The sequence below is a fragment of the Hordeum vulgare genome, chromosome 3H (genome assembly GCF_904849725.1).
Source record: "Hordeum vulgare subsp. vulgare chromosome 3H, MorexV3_pseudomolecules_assembly, whole genome shotgun sequence".
Classification (NCBI taxonomy): Eukaryota; Viridiplantae; Streptophyta; class Magnoliopsida; order Poales; family Poaceae; genus Hordeum; species Hordeum vulgare.
This window is the reverse complement of record NC_058520.1, coordinates 93,291,402-93,313,345: the sequence shown is the minus strand read 5'-3', so window position 1 is coordinate 93,313,345 and position 21,944 is coordinate 93,291,402. Positions and strand designations below refer to the sequence as shown.

At 44.8% G+C, this 21,944-nt stretch overlaps 1 protein-coding gene across 1 annotated transcript; it reads left to right on the top strand.

Moving 5' to 3' along the window:
- Positions 1–1,407: 1,407 nt before the first annotated feature.
- Positions 1,408–3,050, top strand: LOC123443105 (protodermal factor 1-like). Its single transcript, XM_045119366.1, has 3 exons — positions 1,408–1,605; positions 1,699–2,302; positions 2,428–3,050. The coding sequence occupies exons 1-3, from the start codon at positions 1,497–1,499 to the stop codon at positions 2,759–2,761; spliced, it is 1,047 nt and encodes a 348-aa protein (XP_044975301.1). The 5' UTR covers positions 1,408–1,496; the 3' UTR covers positions 2,762–3,050.
- Positions 3,051–21,944: the final 18,894 nt, after the last annotated feature.

Sequence of the window (21,944 nt, the reverse complement as noted above, 5' to 3'; positions counted from 1 at the left end):
CCAAGGCCAAGGTCTCTGCCATAGAGGGCTCTCTTGCGTCCGATGCTCCGCTCTACTGCTCCATTGTTGGTGCTCTCCAGTACCTGACTTTGATGCACCCGGATTTCAGTACACAGTTCAGCAGGTCTGCCTTAACATGCACGCTTGACGTGATTCTCATTGGACTCTGGCGAAGCGTATCCTTCTCTACATACGTGGCACCATGTCCTTGGGTCTCACACTGACGGCCTCTGCATCCACCGGCATCGTCGCCTACTCGGATGCGGACTGGACAGGCTGCCCTAACACGCGACGCTCCACGTCCAACTACTGTGTCTACTTTGGACCCTCGCTGATCTCTTGGTCTTCCAAGCGACAGCCCATGATCACCCACTCGAGCGTTGAGGCTGAGTATCGGGTAGTGGCTAAAGCCGTTGCCGAGTGCTCCTGGCTCCGCCAGCTTCTACAGGAGCTGTTTTACGATGTTCACAAGGCCACACTTGTCTATTGTGACAATGTCAGTGTCGTTTACCTCTTCGTCAACCCGCTCCATCATCGTCGTACGAAGCATATTGAGCTCGACATCCACTTTGTTCACGAACAAGTAGCTCTTGGGCGCATTCGAGTTCTTCATGTTCCAACGACGCAGCAGTTCGCCGATGTTATGACAAAGGGATTGCCCACTTCCGTCTTTGAGGAGTTCAGGTCCAGTCTCTGGTGCCGCTTCGACTGCGGGGGGTGTTGAACATATAGTTTGCATGTATATGTGTATAAGTTTGGCCCATCTTCTAGCCTTTGTATAATTGAGGTTGAGACCCATATTGTACTCTATATATATGTGCACATGCACCCAATCAATACATTGTGAGTTGCATTATCAAACATCTCTCTTCACAATAGAAAATCTAACATCCATTTTAACCTTTTTTTATAATTCCTTTATTTTTCATCAAACACTCCTTGCTAATCCTACAGGGTTCAAATGAACATATCACTACAATCCTCTATTTTTCATATTTCTGCATTTTTAAAATCCAGCAAATCAAAGAGGCCCTCATGGTGCGCTTGGTCAACAGTAGGACCGGATCATCCACCATCCTACAGGACACGAATTGAAGCCATGCACATCTCCAACTTAAGATCGATAGCTGGAACCCGAATCAAAAACTCCAAGAGGAAAATGAATTTATTGTCACTAGGTAGGTGATAAACACACAAGGCCAGTCCACCATGAGTCCATGGCTTTTGCCCTGTCTGGTCGCATCGGTCGAGCTTTTGATGTTGCGCAGTGAATGCCCTGGCCAACCACTCGGTGGTGTCATCTCTGCCTCTGTGATCTCCATTTACCACGCTCTCTCACACCTCATTGATTTGCATGGCGCGTCGGTCTGGTAGCTTCTGCTCCCCGTTATTTATATCCGCTCCCTTTGCCTGTGTTGTTCACCTCATTCCACCTCTCCACTCCACTCCCACTGAAGCAGCGGCGCAAGAAGAAGAAGAAGAAGAAGCTAGAGGACATGGCGGCGCAGAGAGCTCTCTTCGCGAGCTTCCTGCTCGCCGCATTGGCCACCCAGGCCTTCGTCGCCGTCTCGGCCAGGAGCGTCCCGACGGACAAGGCAAGCCAAGGTGCGTACCTAGCTAGCTAGATCTTGTGTGCATGAAGCTTGTGGTGACGGGTGAGCTAGGTTGTAACAATGTCGTTTCGTGTCGTGCTCGCAGATGACGTGAAGAAGCCGGACTGCGTGCCGTCCCTCGACCCGCACAACTTCCCCGGCCACGGCGGCACCACCGTGCCGCTTCCTTCGCACGGAGGCTCATCCGGCACCCCGCCTTACCACGGAGGCTCCGGCACCACGCCGTCGCACGGCGGCTCCGGCTCGACTCCCTCGCACAGCGGCTCCGGGTCGGTGCCTGACCCGTCGCACGGCGGTTCCGGCTCGACTCCCTCGCACAGTGGCTCCGGGTCGGTGCCTGACCCGTCGCACGGGGGCTCTGGTTCGTTGCCTGACCCGTCGCACAGCGGAGGAGGTTACGGGTCCACTCCGGATGCGCCGTCACACAGCGGAGGCGCCTACGGGAGCTCCCCGACGCCTTCCACTGGCGGTGCCTACGGCAGCTCACCTACGCCGTCCCACGACGGAGGCGCATACGGCAGCTCACCCACGCCGTCCCACGACGGAGGCGCATACGGGAGCTCCCCGACGCCGGCCCACGACGGAGGCTCCTACAGCGGAACTCCGGCTGCACCGTCGCACAGCAGCCACGGGTCTGTGACACCGACGCCGCTCATCCCAGTCGACCCCAACAGCCTCGGGACATGCGAGTAAGCCGCTTCTTGCACTTACACCGGCACGCTACCTTTTCTTTCTTCTGTGAATGGAGTACCACGAGTTAAGCCACTGACGTGATGGGCCCATGCATGACGCTGCACTTGTTTCTTGCACGTAGCTACTGGAGGACGCACCCGATGCAGATATGGTCGGCACTGGGGAGCTGGCCGAGCTCGGTGAGCCACTTCTTCGGCGCAGCCGGTGGCGCGGTCGCCGGCGGGCCCAGCGTGAGCATCCAAGACGCACTGGCGAACACGAGGACCGACGGCGCCGGCGCGCTGCTGCGTGAGGGCACCGCCGCGCTGCTCAACTCCATGACCCGCCCGGGGTTCGCCTACACCACCCAGCAGGTGAGGGATGCGTTCGCGGCGGCCGCGGCCGGTGGCTCCGACAGCGCCGCCGCGGCGCAGGCGGCCGCGTTCAAGAAGGCCAATGAGGGGAGGAAGGCGTAGATCAACCGGATCGCCGTCGAGAGGGCTTTAATTTAGCTAGCTGGCTGCCTATATCTGTGGCATGCGTGCGTTTAGGCCGGACGGACGTGTGCGTTGCGTTTTGGTTGTTTCATTTGAGTTCGTGGTTTGGTTGTGTACGTTGGTGTCTTCATGGGCTAGCTTCGATCTATCGTACTATGTGTGTTGTAATGAATCTCGTTTAAGTTTTTTGCAGTTCCGTACCCTGTCAAATTGGATGGAATATATAAAGCGAACTAGTATTCCTGGCTCGGGGCCGGGTTTCCTTGGAGCCTTGGAGGGGAATATGATGATTTTTTGGGTCTTTTTTTGTTGTTGTTGCGCATATTCATTAGTGGCTCTTACTACTGTAATGATGATATGTCCAGGGGACGGGTACAGAGCTACAGGCTATCCGCAGATGGTGAATTTTTTTCCGTAGATCTGTATGTTTTTTTTCGTCCATATGTATGTTTGCCGACCTAAAAGTTGGTGTTCTTCGTTTTAAAATATTTGTTTTTTTTAAAACTCAACTACACGAGGCAAAATGAATAAGCTTATACTCTTAATTATGTTTATACATCCGTATATAATTCGTACTGAAATTTTTAAAAAAGACAAATATTTAGGACGGAGGATGTAGCTCGTTGCATGTAAAAACAATCCACTACACATCATGTTCTCGGAGCATAGAGGTTCGAACAAAAGGTAAGAACACATAAACGAAAAACTTAGAGCAGCACAAAAGGCTTCATCTAAGTGAATTGAGACCGTTTTGTAAATTTTCGGAAAACATGTTCTCCGGGGAACTAGTTTTCTAAACGGAAGTAAGGGCACAAGGCCCCAAATGCTGCTTTGATAGTCAAAGCGGTGGTACTGCGCATTGTTGAATATTTGAGCAACTTTTTATCAAGTTTGATCAGTGAGAAAGTAAAATATGATTATAAATAATACCTACAGTGATTATAAATAAATCATAATACCTACAACGAATATAAATAATGTACACATTCTATTAGTAACAAATAAATTGTTTTTCGCCTCTCCCGCCTCAAGAAGTGCCAGCTGACAAGGTAGATGCTATTACTCCTGAACCCAAGTTGGGGCCGGCCAAGGAGGCTGCCAAGGTTCAAAGTCAGCTTCACGGTCATGATAATGGGGTGGATCCCACTTTGGTTGATTAGAGCAACGCTAATGGCAAGCTCGAGGGGGGTGATCACCCCTCCAAATGGGGGCGCAAGAAGAAGAAAATGATATGCTATTGTTGTTCGAGACGGGACACTTTGTCTCCAAATGTAAGGCTGATCTGTATGAGTTTTGCTTGAAGCCCAAGCATGACTCGGCTAAGTGACCTCTTACGGTTGGACCGATGCCTGTGGTGACTATTTATGGCGTATGTTGCCAGGACTTGATGTTCTTTGAGTCGCCGACTGCTATGGCATCGGTTCATGCGCCAGATGCGGCCTTCAGAGGGACGGTTACCGTGACTCGTGGAACAATGACTGTTAAGCAGGTGGTGCAGCAGCTTCGGGAGCTGGTCTTTTTGTCCTATAGGTGGGAACCAGTTTTGATTGCAGACAATGTGTTCAAAGTGGTCTTTCGTACCAAGGAGGATTTGGCGCGATTGCTCAAGTTTGACATGTGTAGAGTGCCTAGCACTAGCTGTGTGCTTGAGTTTGACCCGTGGAAGAGCGAGGAGCCACAAGGAGTGCCTCTTCCTCAGATTTGGGTTCGCTTTGCGGGAGCTCCGTCAAAGGCTGTCAATGACTTTCTGGTTACTTGGAGCTTGGGGTCGCTGATTGGCAAGACAGAAAAAGTAGATATGATGTTTACTCGTGTAAGTGCATCTAGTGCCCCTTAGTAATTTTGGTGATTTAAAGACTTATAGGTTAAGTATCTAATGTGTTTGTGAGTGTACACAAGATCTATACGTCGTTGAGGAGTTTGAGATATTCGATGAATATCGACCCCTAAAAATGTATATCTTCGGCTAAAGAAATTGGTCTGAATCTGAAGAATTGAATCGCGAAGAAATTGCGATGAAATTGATATTCCTCAAGAAGATATTGAAAATGAGGAGTTCGGTGCGTCCTGAAGAAAATCAATCTGAAGACTTTGAAGCATGAAGATTTATCCTTTCTGTTTTATTTTCTTCACACTTGAGTAATAGGAACACCGTACTGTTAAAGGGGGTCAGAGTAACACATTGGAATGAATTTCCTCATGATGCTCAACCCAAGCCTAATCCTACCAAAAGCCTCAAGTGAGGAATATGAGAGACATGAGGACTCTCACACTTGAGGGTCCCGACCGTTACCGATAGTCGCGCCACATCATTGGTCTTATCCACATCCACGGTCATATTATTTAAGGGCATTAATGTCAAATCATGTCGGGATGCTCCCAGGTTATAAATAGCCGCCCCACAACCATTAGATGGTTGGCTGCTCCGTTAGAAACTGACACTTTTCATAAGAGCAACCCAAATTCCTCAGAGTCTTCAAGAGTAATTCATCAGTGAGGAAATACCCCAAACACCAAACCACAAACCGAAAACCAAGTGATTGAGCATCACTGAAGAAGTTGTTCCTGTGTGGGACTGAAGCCTTTTACCTTTGAGGACTGTGCATCCTCCAGACTGTTAGGCGTCATGGTCAAGAGCAATCCAATAGTCAATTGTGGATCGTCGGGTGACCAAGTTTGTGAGGGTTTGGAAGTCTGCCCTCAAGACTTACCACGAGTGTTGGGCGAGGACTGTGTGTTCTTAGCCCAAGGAGAATACGGTAGGGACTGTGTGTCCCGGGACTGTGTGTCTTTTGGTTTCAATACCAAGCCGCTCCAAACCAGATGTACAATTGTCACAGCAGTTGGAACTGGGTCATCAACCACTGTCTTCATTGTGAAACGGGTTCTATTTCTTCAACTCTTTACATTCCTCAGCTTGTGTGTTGATGATTTTCACTTCTACTATTTGAAGAATTTGCTGAAGACTTTCTCTGTAATTCCTCAACCCCCAATTCTTCACGTGAGTTAATCCTCATCTACTTTCTCCATGCCTGCGTACTATGCAAACTGTTTTCATATTCCTCACCCTAAAAAACTGTTGTAGTGGTACTTTGCATTCATGATCCTTTTGCTGTTTCCGCTGCAAGTTAGTCATCAGTGAGGAATTTCCTCAAAAGGAATTTCCTCAGTGATGAAATTCTAAAAATCTCCTATTCACCCCCCTCTAGTCGATATAACGCACTTTCAATTGGTATCAGAGCAAGGTACTCCCTTGTTCTGTGTGATTTTGGTTTAACCACCTGGAGTTTTAGTTATGTCGACTGCAGGCATGATCAAGGTTACTGCAGCATGTCCTACTTTTGAAGGAAAGGACTTTCCCTTCTGGAAGACCAAGATGCGGATGCATCTACAAGCTATTGACAACGATCTCTAGTATATTGTCGAACATGGCGTCCCTATCGTCACTGCTACTGTCTCTGCTGCTGATGTGAAGAAATTCAAGCAACTTGACTCTCAAGTGAAGAATATCATCTCTGGCCATCTGAGCAAAGTTCAGTATGGCAGAGTGAGTGCATTGGGCTCAACAAAACTTATCTGGGAAAGGTTGTCCAAAGTTAATGAAGGAGTATCAACCCAACGTGATTCTCGTGTTGGTGTTCTTCGCAATCTCTTCAATCGCTTCAAGAGGTTTGACAATGAAAGCTGCCAAGATACCTTTGATCGCCTCACTGACATATCAAATGAACTGCAAGCACTGGGAGCTCGAGACATTACTGATCACGAAGTTGTGAAGAAACTGCTAAGATCTTTGGATTCTTCATTTGATACTTTAGTTCTGATGATTCAAGAAAGACCAAACTACAAGATGCTTGATCCAGCTGATATACTCGAAAGACTCAATACTCATGAATTCCAACAAGAAGAAAAGAGAGATCTATATGGACCAAGCTATTCTAGACCATGTGCACTAAAGGCCAAAGCAATTTCCTCATTTGAAGAAGAAGACTCGGATGGTAGCATTGGTGATCCTGAAGAATTTGGACAGGAGCTTGCAATGCTCGTGAGGAAATTCCAGAAGTTTACACGACGTGTCCAGTTTGGTAAATCTTCAAGAAGAGATATGAGGAAATCAGAATCTTCATCTCAGGACTACAAGAAAAGAACCTGCCACAAATGCAAGAAATCAGGTCACTACATTGCTGATTGTCCTCACTGAGGAAAGGAATCAAAGAAGAAGAAATACAAGGATGAAAGTTTTGATGACTCGAAGAAAAAGAAGAAATATTCAAAATCCTCATCTTCAAAGTCCTCATCGCACAAGAAGATTAGTTTCGGAAAGGCTCGGGCACTTATTGGAAAGGAAATGGACTCCGAGGCAGAATCCGAGGAATGTGATGAAGAGGATGGTTCTGATGAAGACTCAGAATCTGCACAGGCTAGCCTTGCACTTGCAACCACATTCGTCATCAAGTCAATCTTCAACCTTGAAGAAAATGATAACACCATCCACACTGATGACTATGCTGATGACTTCGCTCCAACCTATTGCTTCATGGCAAAAGGTTCAAATGTACCGAATGATGCTTCCTCCTCTGATTCAAGTGAGTGTGAACCTGATGATTATAAAAAACCCAGTTACAGTAAACTTGCTATCATTGCCACTAAACAACAAACTGCCCTGGAAAAGCTTCAGAAACTGCTAGATAGAAGCGATGATCTGTTGAATGATGAAATGAATCTTACCCAAATCCTCACTGAAGATATGAAAAGTCTTCAGTCTAGATTTGATAATCTTCAAGATCGTCATGTTACACTCCTCGCTGATCATGAGAAACTTTCCAATGAATTTCTTCAAAGGAAGATTGATCTAGAGAAGCTGAGGATTTCTCATGATGATCTTCGTATGGAAAATGATTCATTACTAGCTCAACAGATCAGTGTTGCTCAAGCTCAATTCATTCCTCCATGTCTTAAATGCATCGAACATGAAACTGCTAATTCTTCACCAGAATCATCAAATGCTTCTATTGCTACAAATTCTTCAACTGCTCATGTAGTGTCAAATTCCTCACTTGAGGAAACCACAAATGTCACTGATGAAAATGCAGGGCTGAAGGAATTATATGTGACAGGCATATACAAAAGTCTCAAAGGACACCGAACCCTTTGTGATGTGCTCAAAAAGCAGCTCTTGAATAGGAACCCGAGGACAGAAGGAATTGCCTTTGAGAGAAAATTGAATTCTGATGGATCTTATTGGAAACCTGAGCAGTATCCCAAAACCTCATGGGTTGCTGCTACTGGGCCTCCTTTTGATCCATCCAATCTAACATGTTTTTCATGTGAATTATCCTATTCCTCAGATGAGTCATTTGACTCCAACTATAAACTGTTCAAAAATCAATCTGGTGAAGTATTTTCTCAATATGTTGGAACTAACTGCATGAATGGGCCTCCCCTGAAGAAAATCTGGGTTCCCAAAAGTTGCCTTGAAAATCTTCAGGTGAATGTCCTCATGACACCACCTATGAAGAATTTGAACCCCAGATCAAATTCCTCAGGAGGACCAAAGTCTTCAAGAGGATCAAAATCCTCAACTGGTCAAAACTATGCTCGTACCCGTGCTAATGCTTCTAACATGCAGGGAAATTACAAGGAATATGAATATGATCGTTATTCTTTAAATCATTATGTTCATAAATCCTCAAATAAGTTCTCTGCATATCCATTTGAGTACTTTAACCCCCCTACTGTTAAGAGAAGTGCATTAGCTTCGATGCCCCCTTTCTCATATGGTGCTCGCAGGATGATGAATGCTTTACCACCCCTCCAGATGTGGGTGGTGAAGAAATTGAACTAATCACTTCTGCAGGTCAGGTCTCCAAATGAAAATCATCATCTGAAGAATTTGGTGGAGACCTGAGGAAAATGCTTGATAGGACGCAAGCTAATATTGATGAAATAGAAATATTTCACACATCCTTATAATTCTGTTTATGATGAAATTCCTATCTGATGAAATTGATATCATATTCTTCAAAGATGAAGCATATGAGATGGTAAGCTGTACTAATTCATCTGCAGGATGACAAACCCAAGAGTACTGAGTGGGTTCTTGATAGTGGCTACACACATCACATGACTGGTGACAAAAGCTTGCTGCTGAATATGCCACTAACTTCTTCACCCCTGAAGCAAATCACATATGCTGACAAAGGTAAAAGCAAGGTAGTGGGACTTGGCAAAGTGGCTATTTCCAAGGATAGGCACATGGACAAAGTGATGCTTGTTGAATCCCTTGGATTTAACCTCATGCCAGTCTCAATGCTTTGTGATCTTGATATGATTGTTATCTTTGGAAGATATAGATGTGTTGTCATCATGGAATCTGACAGATCCAAAGTCTTCGAAGGTGTTAGAAGAGGGGATTTGTACATCGTTGATTTCTCTACAGGTCCTCAACCAGCCACTTGCTTACTAGCAAAAACATCAGAAGGGTGGTTGTGGCATCGAAGACTCGGTCATGCAGGCATGAGGAATTTGCACACGCTCGCGAAGAAGAAGCATGTCATCGGCATCAAATCAGTCAAATTCCTCAAGGACCACCTCTGCGGTGCTTGTGAGTCTAGGAAAATGACCAGATCTAAGCATCCCTCGAAGACCATCATGACCACTACTCGTCCATTTGAATTGCTTCACATGGATCTATTTGGACCTACTCATTATGCCACTCTAACAAATGCATCATCTTTATATGGCTTTGTCATAGTTGATGATTATTCCAGATATACATGGGTGCATATCATTCTATATAAAACTAAAGTGCAGGAAGACTTCAAACGATTTTATTCAAGGGCCTCGACGAACTTCGGCATCAAGATCAAACACATCAGGAGTGACAATGGAACAGAGTTGAAAAACACTCGTCTTGATAATTATCTTGATAAACTTGGTATTACTCACGAATTGTCTGCTCCTTATACTCCTCAACAGAATGGTGTCGTCGAAAGGAAGAACATGACTCTGGTTGAGATGGCAAGAACCATGCTTGAAGAATATCAGACTCCTCGTCGTTTTTGGCCTCAAGCAATCAACACTGCATGCCATATCATCAATAGGGTATATCTTCACAAATTCCTCAAGAAAACCTTATATGAACTCCTCACTGACAAGAAACCCAATGTAAGCTATTTCAAAGTCTTCGGTGCAAAATGTTGGATTAGAGATCCTCACCATAGCTCAAAGTTTGCACCTAAGGCACATGAGGGTTTTATGCTCGGTTATGGAAAGGACTCACACACCTATAAAGTCTTCAACAACTATCACAACAAGGTTGTTGAGACTGTAGATGTGCGGTTCGATGAAACTAATGGCTCGCAAAGAGAGCAATTGCCTCCTGATCCAGATAAGCTGTCTCCTGAGGAAGCAATAAAGCTCAAAGCTACTGAAGACATTGTTCCCACTGAGGAAATTGATGAAGAAATCATTCGCAACACTGATGAAAATCAAGAAGATGCTCCTCAGGAAATTGCTCCAGAACCAATTCCTCAGCCCAAACGAAATCCTCAACCAGCTCATCCGAGGATTGCAAATGAAGTGGAACTTGACAAAATCCTCAATGACATCAACGCGCCAGGTCCTCTCACTCGCTCAAAAGCTTCACACTTAGTTAACTTTTGTGGGCATTTCTCCTTTTTATCTATCACAGAACCTTCAAAAGTTGCTTAGGCTTTCATGGAACCGGAGTGGATCCAAGCCATGCAAGACGAACTTCTTCAATTCAAGCTGATGACGTATGGGAGCTCGTCAAACGACCAGATCCTCGCAAGCACAATATCATTGGAACCAAGTGGATTTTCCGAAACAAGCAAGATGAGGATGGTCAAGTGGTGAGGAATAAGGCACGACTTGTAGCCCAAGGCTACACACAGGTTGAAGGAATAGATTTCGATGAAACTTTTGAACCTATTGTTAGACTTGAAGCTATTCGAATACTACTTACTTATGCTAATCATCATAACATCATCTTATATCAAATGGATGTGAAAAGTGCATTCCTCAATGGTAAGTTTGAGGAAGAAGTATATGTTTCTCAGCCCCCAGGTTTTGAGGATCCAAAGAATCAAGACAAAGTCTTCAGACTCAAAAAGGCGCTCTATGGTCTCAAGCAAGCCCCTCGGGCATGGTATGATACATTGAAGGAATTCCTCATGAAGAAAGGCTTCAAACCTGGTTCACTCGATCCAATTCTTTTCACTAAATCCTATGATAATGAACTATTTGTGTGCCAGATATATGTTGATGATATCATATTTGGCTGTACTGACAAACGTTACAGTGATGAATTTGCTTACATGATGAGGTGAAGAATATCAGATGTCTATGATGGGGGAGCTCAAATTCTTCTTAGGTCTTCAAATCCGTCAACAACGCAATGGAATCTTCATATCACAGGAGAAATACCTCAAGGTTGTTCTCAGGAAATTCGACATGCATGAATGCAAAAGTGCCAAGACTCCAATGCCTACCAACAGCCACCTCTGCAGTTACGAAAATGGTAAAGAATTCGATCAGCAGGTATATCGCTCCATGGTTGGCTCTTTACTGTATTTATGTGCATCTAGGCCAGATATAATGCTTAGTGTTTGCATGTGTGCACGTTTTCAAGCAAAACCAAAGGAATCACACCACAAGGCTGTGAAGCATATTCTTCGATACTTAGCTCACACACCAACACTAGGATTATGGTACCCCAAGGGCTCAAATCTTCATCTTGTGGGATATTCTGATACTGACTATGCCGGTGACCGTGTGGATCGCAAGTCAACCTCTGGCACATGTCATTTGCTCGGAACGTCCCTAGTCTGTTGGTCCTCAAAGAAGCAGAACTGCGTTTCACTCTCCACTGTCGAAACTGAGTACATTGGTGCTGGTTCATGTTGTGCTCAATTACTATGGATGAAGGAAACCCTCAAGGACTACGGCATCAACATGAAGAATGTGCCTCTCTACTGCGACAATGAGAGTGCAATCAAGATTGCATACAACCCAGTATAGCACTCGAAGACCAAGCACATCCAGATTCGTCATCATTTTCTTCGGGACCATGTCCTCAAGGGCAATATCCTCATCGACCATGTGAAGACTGACGATCAACTGGCAGATATCTTCACTAAGCCCTTGGATGAGAAAAGTTTTTGCAAGTTGCGGTGTGAGCTAAATATCTTAGAATCTTCAAATGTTTTGTAAAAAACATGCACACATCCTAACACTTATGCAAAATTGATGACTTAGATGTGCAACACACGATGAATCGATTTTCTTCAACCAATGAAGAATATCACTCTTACTGTGAGGAAATCAATGAAGAAATTGATTCTCAAGGCCCTACGACAATTGTACGCAGCGTCTGAAATCAACATTCTTATATGGTTGGTCACGCCACCACCCAACTTGAAATTCCTGAGGTTGAATTTCTTCAAAGCTGAATTTCTTCAAAAGTTGATTTTCTTCAAAACAGTTGTTCGTCAAACTTGTTTTTCTTCAAAACTGAAATTCATCATCATGATGCTTTGTCACAAAATCCTCAAGTAAACAAAATCTTCAAGAACACTTGATGATTTTTGTTTACCTAGATAGACTGTGATTTCAAAGTCCTCAACAGCATTCACTTATAGCTATTTCTTCAATTTGATATTTCATCTAAGTGAATGTGATGGACCCTACTTTCCCTCTACCTACTCTCACCCAGTATATTCAATTCTTCATATGCGTTCTACTTGAAACTTTGTTCAAAATCCTCACTGCGTCCTTGCAAGCTGATGATTTTGTAACAAAATCCTCAAATCTTCAAAAAAAAAAAATTTACACGGTAACTAAACCCCACTTTCCCCATTCGGATAACCATGGTCTCCACCGCTTCGGTCGTGGGCTACACGTGTCTTGCGGAGACATAGAGATAGGGGCTATTTGGTCCGATACTTTCGTGCAAACAGTTACCACCTAGCTATAAATATGTCCCCATCTCCCTTCGGTAAAATCTTCTTCGTCCCATCGCCCTCCTGCTACAGCAAAGCTCAAAAGCCCTAGCGCCACCGCTAGAAGTCTCGACGCCGGCGAGGAAAAGCTTAACTGCCTCGACCTCTCCATCGCCGAAACCACGCCGGAACCGGACCATCTTCGTCCGCCGCCGCCGTAGCTGTCCTCTGTTGCCGAGTTAGGGCGCATTGGACTCGCATCGAAGAGCATCAACTGCTACTTCCTTCTCTGTTCTTCATGCGCGCTATCTAGGGTAAATAAAAACCCTTTTTTTACAGCTCTTTTGATCTACTATTTTACCTTAGAGATGTGAAATCTATTTTTTCCTCAAGTATCCATCATTTTATTTTCCTCAAACACTGCTTATTCCTCAACTATTGATGAACTTCACTAAGCATCTAAAGTTTTCACGAGATTCCTCAATTGTGCAAATTTTCGAATCTGTAAAACTCTGGAACCAAGGAACAGTGTGCTTAGACGAATTCCTCATCCACTGGTCAAATTCCTCAACTTTCAAAAAAATTCATTTCATCAAATCTGAGAATGCATATGACCTCTCCAAATTCCTCGCAACCATACTCTGTTCACAGGTACAAACATGTCAGCTGATGAATCTCTAGGTTCTCATCAACTTAACTCATTTTGCAGCATTTCTTGAAGAAAATCTGCAAGTTTCATCAGAATCCTCAAGAGCTCAATTTCCTCAGCAAAAGCCTCAGCTGAAGAAAGTGGAAGATGAAAGGAAGCAAAAGGGTGGCAAGAAGCTCGAGCAGAACACTGCCATTGATACTAAGCCCAAGAGGAAGATAAGGCTTCAAAAGATAGAACGTCGTTGGGCTAAGGAGTGGAAGGAATACAGATTCGTCACTCCCAAGTATGCGAAGAAATTCGCTCTGAAGCCTCCTGGCAAACGGCCTCCTCTTGAGGATTATCAGGATGCACACCCTTCAAGCCTCAAGACAATTGATGACTATCCTGAAGAAAAGTCAAAACATTTGTAAAAGCTTCAGAAGCAAGCAGAAGCCGCCGTGAGGAAATTCAATGAAGAATCTGCTGCTACTGCAACTGCCGCCACCTCCTCTGCAGCTGAAACTTCTGGTACAGCCATTCCTCAAATGAAGTCTGTGCCACCAAAACCAAAGGCTTCAAAGCCTCAAGAGAAAATACCTCAGAAAGCTGCACCAGCATCCGCACCAAAACCCTCAGCACCACCAAAGGCTTCAAAGCGTGAACAGAAGCAGATTGTGAAGCAACTGCCTACTGTCTCCAGTTCCTCTGTTCCGTCTGCAACAAGCTCCGAGACAAAGTCTTCATCGACTTCCCTGAAGACTAAGGTGACTGCTGGGAGAGGAACCAGACCAAGCCCTAGCAAAATCATTAGAGTCCCTTCTGCATCAGAGGGTAGTGATGAATATGATGATGAGACTGTGCAAGCCATCATCAGAAACAAGCAGGAGAGGGTAGCACAAGCTTCAGGCAGCTCCATTCCTCTGGCCATGGACCCAAAAGTCCTCTTGGATTACATCAACATCTGGTATGAGGACCCCAACACTCCAATCGATGATTTGAAGCTTCCCCCGGGCATCAGCCACATGGTTTCCACATTCATCAACGAGGCCAAGTGGAAAGAGCAGCAAGCCAAACAAGCTAAGGTTGCAAAGCTCAAAAAGGAGAAATTCCTCAGATAGAATCTCCTCAACTTGACGCCTGATACACTTGTGTCAACACAGGCTGAGTTGAAGACTTTGACTGACAAGTACACTAATCTCTCTCATCGTCAAAGTCTCAAAAACACTTCCGTCAAATTTGCTACTGACGCAGTTGATGATTACAACAAGAAGGCTGCCCCTCCAGCAACAACACCTCAGCCTCTGATTGAGGAACCAGCTGATGAAACTGCTCATGCTGAGGAAAACCCTCAAGAAAGCTGTGCTGATGAACCGGCTATTGAGGAAATTATCAAGGAAAATCCAGCTGATGACTCTGCTACAGCTGGTGAAACTGCTCCAGCTGCTTCTAAGCCAGCTGATGATTCTGCTCCAGCTGATGAAACTGCTTCAGCTGAGAAAACGCCTTCACCAAAAGCTTCAAAGGTGAAGAAAATGACTCCGTCTGCATCAGACGTGAAGAAGACCAGAGCTGCTAAAAATGAAGCCAAGAAGACAAAAGCTTCCTCTGCAGAAGAACCAACTGAGGCCAAGCGCCTCAAATCTCTTGATGAAAATGCACCTCTGGACCCTGTGCCTCTCAATGTTGCTCCATCTTATGAGATGACTCCCTTCGATAGTGATGACAAAGAGCACTTTGCTGATGAGGAAATGAAGAATGTTGCGTCTGAAGAACACACTGATGAGGATATTCGAATTGATGACAGTCCTCAGACCTTCATTCCTCCTGAAGAAACTGCTCAAGGATCAGCTGCACCAGCTGATGAATCTGGCTCCTCCACCAAGCAAGCTCCTCAAGCTGAGGAAAAACAAAGCAAAAATCCTCAGCCTGACGAAATCCAAAATCCTGAGCAAAATCCTCAACCCGAGGCTCAGGATGACCCAATTCCTCCTCCTCAGCAAAATCCTCAACCTGAGGCTCAGGATGAACTAATTTCTCCTCCAGAGCAAAATCCTCAACCAGAAGCTCCCGTTGATGACATTCCTCAACCAGAGCAAACTCCTCAGCCTAAAGCACAAGCAGATGAAATTCCACATCCTAAGGAACATGCTGAGGAAAATGCACCAGATCCAGCGAATGCTCTTGTCGTCATCAATCCAGACACTGCAATGATTGTCTCTCCTCAAGGCAAGACGCAAAATCTTCAGCCGATGCAGCGTCAGCCGTTCTCCAAGCGGCCAAAGTTTCAAAACGAATCCTTCTTTGAAGAACGCATATTCTTCATCGGAGAAAATCTCTATGACAAGCCTCGCATCAGACATCTGAAGTTTTGGACCAGGACACATCTCAACTACTACGCATCTATGTTGTGTGGAAGAAACAAGATTTTCCAGCACAGGCACATTCCTCATGTTAAGCTTGAAGAAATTCCTTGCTTCGCCCGAGTCCTCAACGTTCTTTATGAAGCAGGACTGCTCCCTTTGTGCTCAGATATCTGCGATTGGAACAGTGACATTGTTCTTCAGTTCTATGCAACTCTGCACATCTCTGGAGATCCAACAAACATCAACACTTGGGTGCTGGATTGGATGACACAGAACACACACTTCAAGGCTCCTGCCAATGAGCTGTTGCGTGAACTTCCAGCGTCAATTCCCTCAAAACAGGCAGTAAAGTTGTATGCTGAACGTGAGCTGGCAAACAAGCTGGTGGAAGTCCTCATGAAGCCTTTGGCTAAGGGGCAACCACCAAGAACAACCTTCCTGGTCCATGAGCTGAAGTATGAACCCAGGACGGTTTACAGAATCCTATGCAGTGTTCTTGCGCCTATCAAGGGTCATGATGATGAAGAAGACGTCGTAGGCATCATGAAGAATATCCTCTTCAACATCATCCATGTCATTCCCATCAACATCCATGATTCCTTCTTGAGGACTCTGGTGAAAAATGCTATGTCCCCTTTTGACCTGAAGATTTACGCTCCATGGATCATGAGATTCATCAGACGCAGGTCAGGCATCAACTATCACGCTGATTTCAACAATCATATAGGTTATATGCCTCCTCTAAGGGTCAACAAGAAGACTTTCGAGCCTGTTGAAGGAAAAGGCAAGTCTGTTATTGATGAAGGCATTCGACCCCTTGATGGCCACTTCCAAGAGCTAGATGCTTATTCTTCATGGGATGACACTGAAACCCATCCACCAAGTCCTGTTGCTCCAAGGGTGATGAATACCAGAGAGCTTCTTCTCAGTCTTCACCAAAAGGTTGATCGGAATCACAAGTGGGTCAAACGCCAGTTCGGCGCCATTGGGAAAACCCTCAATGAAACACAGAATGCCGTGAAGCTCAACCATCATTATCTTCTTGAGGTTTTTGATCGCACTTGGGCCACACTGGCTCATTTGAAAACTCCAGCAAAACTTGAAGAATTGGAGTTTGTACAGGACTTCGACTGGTCGTGGCCACCAAAGAAGAAATTCAGGCCAATTCCAGTTCCAGACCTTGAGGACAGTTCGTTTTCTTCATTCTGCACTAATGAATCAGATGAAGATCAACAAGATACTGCCACTGGTCCAAGGAGGAAGTCTGCTCCCAAGAATCCTCACGCGTCTTCCTCAACTGCCAAGAAGTGAAAGTCTTCACGGGCGTTAGTCCTTAGTTTGTCCCTTTTTGTCACTTGATGACAAAGGGGGAGAAATCTGAGAGTCAGTCTTCACGCGGGATATATTTTGGGGGCTTATAAACTTTATTTATGTTACAAACTCTTGGCTCTTCTGAAGTGTTTTATGTAATGAGTTGTAACTTAAGCCTGATGGTACTCTGACGTTTTTGAACGTTTTTCTTCGCATGCTTATTCCTCAAAATTTTAATGCACGCATGCTGGAATTCGTCAGATACCATTTGTCATCATGCATCCTCAATTTCTTCATACTATATGTTGTATGTATGCATGATTTACAAGACTCAGGGGGAGATCTCCATGATATAAATCATCAATGTGAATTTGCTGTGAAAAGAAAAATCCTCAAGATATGCACATCTTCACGGGGAATCTCTCTGAATCTTGATTTCAAATTCCTCAAATGAGTATTTACACTTCATATTTTTATCCCCGTTGAAGACTTAACCTAATTGTCATCAACCACCAAAAAGGGGGGATTGTAAGTGCATCTAGTGCCCCTTAGTGATTTTGGTGGTTTGAAGACTTATAGGTTAAGTATCTAATGTGTTCGTGAGTGTACATAGGATCTATAAGTCGCTGAGGAGTTTGAGATATTCGATGAATATCAACCCCTAAAAATGTATATCTTCGGCTGAAGAAATTGGTCTGAAGCTGAAGAATTGAATCGCGAAGAAATTGCGATGAAATTGATATTCCTCATGAAGATATTGAAAATGAGGAGTTCGGTGCGTCCTGAAGAAAATCAATCTGAAGACTTTGAAGCATGAAGATTTATCCTTTTTGTTTTATTTTTTTCACACTTGAGTAATAGGAACACCGTACTGTTAAAAGGGGTCAAAGTAACACATTGGAATGAATTTCCTCATGATGCTCAACCCAAGCCTAATCCTACCAAAAGCCTCAAGTGAGGAATATGAGAGACATGAGGACTCTCACAGTTGAGGGTCCCGACCGTTATCGATAGTCGCGCCACATCATTGGTCTTATCCACACCAATGGTCATATTATTTAAGGGCATTGATGTCAAATCATGTCGGGATGCTCCCAGGCTATAAATAGCCGCCCCCACAACCATTTGCTGGTTGGCTGCTCCGTTAGAAACTGACACTTGTCATAAGAGCAACCCAAATTCCTCAGAGTCTTCGAGAGTAATTCATTAGTGAGGAAATAGCCCAAACACCAAACCACAAACTGAAAACCAAGTGATTGAGCATCACTGAAGAACTTGTTCCTGTGTGGGACTGAAGACTTTTACCTTTGAGGACTGTGCATCCTCCAGACGGTTAGGCGTCACGGTCTAGAGCAATCCAGCAGTCAATTGTGGATCGCCAGGTGACCAAGTTTGTGAGGGTTTGGAAGTCTGCCCTGAAGACTTACCACGGGTGTTGGGCGAGGACTGTGTGTTCTTAGCCCAAGGAGAATACGGTAGGGACTGTGTGTCCCGGGGCTGTGTGTCTTTTGGTTTCAATACCAAGCTGCTCCAAACCAGATGTACAACTGTCACAGCAGTTGGAACTGGGTCATCAACCACTGTCTTCACTGTGAAACGGGTTCTATTTCTTCAACTCTTTATATTCCTCAGCTTGTGTGTTGATGATTTTCACTTCTACTGTTTGAAGAATTTGCTGAAGACTTTCTCTGAAATTCCTCAACCCCAAATTCTTCACGCGAGTTAATCCTCATCTACTTTCTCCGTGCCTGCGTACTGTGCAAACTGTTTTTCATATTCCTCACCCTGAAAAACTGTTGTAGTGATACTTTGCACTCCTGATCCTTTTGCTATTTCCGCTGCAAGTTAGTCATCAGTGAGGAATTTCCTCAAAAGGAATTTCCTCAGTGATGAAATTCTAAAAATCTCCTATTCACCCCCCTCTAGTCGATATAACGCACTTTCAGCTCGGGCTAAAGGAGTTGCGAGGTTGCTGGTTAGTGTCATTGATATCGAGCTCGTTGCAGATGAAGTTGTATGGACTCATGCGGGAATCCGATATACCCTACAGCTTCAGATCGAGAATCCACCTCTGTTTGACGACGGAGTGATGGACAAAGATGTCCATATGACAGACGGGGATGATGCTTCTGGTTCAAGGGAGTCAGAAAAAAAAAAGCACCAACCGTCCGAGACCGCTAAGGACATGGAACGCCCAGAATCAGCTTCTTCGGATGGAGGTGCTAATCATTCGGTTAAAGCACCATTGGTGCAGCTAAGGTTCGGTTCCTTTGAACCTCAATCGGCGGCGGCTAGGCTTGGAGGAGCCCGAGTGGCTATAGACTTGGAGGGGCCGGTTCGGCTCGTGAACCTAAATCTCCCAGGGAAGAAACCCAAGGGCACTACTAGTCTCAGTTTTCGCAGCCTAAGGAGGGGCTGCCAGCAGTTTCGCTTGGAGACTACCTTGCATGTGCAAGAACCGAAGGTTCAATGGCGCTGAATGGCGGAGGGAACTATAGTATCCTTCCTCCCAAGTCACTTGATTCGGCTGCCGTGGAGGAATCAGTTCATGTGGCGACGCTGGCGACAGATAGACCAGCAGGTAGGGGTACCGAGCAGGGCCTTCCATAGTTCTCTCTTGATGAAGTCATAGCTTTTGGCAGTATTCCGAACCCGATGACACCAGATAGAAGGTCCAGTCAGTGAATCCAGACCCAACCAGATGCGGATGACTTGTAGATGGGGCGTGCAATGCGTGCTGCAAAAATGAGGCATGCTGAAATTTCGACACGTATGTCAATTAGCAAAGACCATTCCATTCTTCATTTTTCTCCGCATGAAATCATAGATAATGCTGCTTCTGTTGGGGTTTCCTTGGGTAACACGAGTAAAGAAATTTCAAAATCTATTAATGACCTACTATACTTAGAGGTCGATAGGGCTCTAGATATTATACGGAATATAGTTGGAGCGAAACCTATGAAAGACTCTGACATCACTGATCTCGGGGGACTGAATTCTCTATGTGAGAATCTGGTCCCTATGGATGATATGGAGGAAGGAGATGATCATGTAGTGGATCAATGTTTGGCTGATGGGCAGTCTCTTGATGTAGACTCACAAATACCTGGTTATATGGACCAGGTCTTTGGAGAAAAACCAAAACGGCCTTGGAAACGGAAAGTATATCCGGTTTCTGCAGTACGTAGAAGTGCTAGATTTAAGACTGCCAAAAAATTCTATGACGAAAGATGAGAGGAATTTTTTGGAATAGCAGAGGTCTCAAAGACTTGGCTAAAATAAGATTTCTAGCAGAGGCTACTTTAGAGCATCATCTTGATTTTATCGCGCTCATGGAGACTGGGCGGGATAATTTTACATCACAGTTCTTAAGTTCTTTATCAGCGGGTGTTGATTTTGACTAGCACTATCTCCCTCCAAGAGGAAGGTCCGATGGGATTTTACTTGGAGTTCGATGTGACACCCTTCAAGTGAGGGAAGTGGTGTTGGGGGGATTTTGCGGTCAAATTCAGGATTCGATCTAAGGGAGAGGGATTTCAATGGGCTCTCATTGGTGTGTATGGTGCAGCCCAGTCGGAGCTTAAGCCTGATTTTCTCGCTGATCTGGTTCGGATTAGTGATGAGAAACTACCACTTTTGGTAGGGGGCGATTTTAATATTATTAGGCGGGCTGATGAAAAGAGCAATGATAATTTTGATGGCAGATGGCCATTCATGTTCAACACAATTATGGAGAGCCTAGACCTTAGGGAGATTGATCTCTCTGGTAGGAAATTCACCTCGCTAATTGTCTACAAAACCATACTTTTGAAAAGTTGGACCATGTTCTTACTAGTATTGACTGGGGACATAAGTTCCCACTAGTAATTGTACGAGCACTTCAAAGAGTGATCTCTAACCATACTCCACTTTTGCTTGACTCTGGTAATGCAAATCATATGGGTAACAAGAATGGATTCTCTTTTGAATCCAGTCGGTTCACACGGGAGGGATTCATGGATATGATTGCTAGGGAATGGGACAAGGAGTTGGGTGGGACATCCAACGCTGATAGATGGCAAAACAAGATCCGGCATCTTAGACAATACCTACGGGGTTGGGCTAAGAGTGTATCCGGGATATATAAGGATGAGCAGGACAAGCTTCTCAAACTTATAGATGATCTTGATCATAAGGCAGAGACCTGTCTTTCGGATGTGAAAGAACGGTCTTTGAAGAATGAGGCTGAACAAAGAGTGCGTGTACTCCTTAGAGAGGAGGAAATGAAATGGGCACTTAGAGCAAAAGTGTAGGAAATCGTTCATGGGGACAATAACACTAAATTTTTCCACTTGATTGCAAATGACAAGCATAGGAAAAAGAGAGTTTTGCAGCTCGAGCAAGATGAGGGTACAATAGTAGGTCACAAGAATCTAAAATTGTACATCTCTAATTATTATAAACAGTTCTTTACTGCTCATGATCATAGTTTTGTGTCTATGGATGAGCATCAAGTAGCGGATATTCCTCAAGTCGGAGAGGCCGACAATGAGATCTTATCTGCTCCTTTTATGGAGAAAGAGGTGATAGATGATATTGGGGAAATGAAGAACGACAAAGCTCCCGGTGCAGATGGGTTTCCAGCTGAGTTTTATAAGTGTTGGCATATTATTAAGAAAGATCTTATGTCAATGTTTCATGATCTGTTCTCTGGTCACCTACAACTCTTCCATTTGAATTTTGGTACCATAACGCTGTTAGCAAAGAAGGAGGGGGCGACGCGTATTGAACAATTTTGTCCTATATGCCTGTTAAATGTTAGCTTCAGGATTTTCACAAAGGTGGGAACGGATAGGCTAACTAAGATGGCTCATTCGGTGGTGCAATCTACGCAGACATCTTTTATGCCTGGACATAAT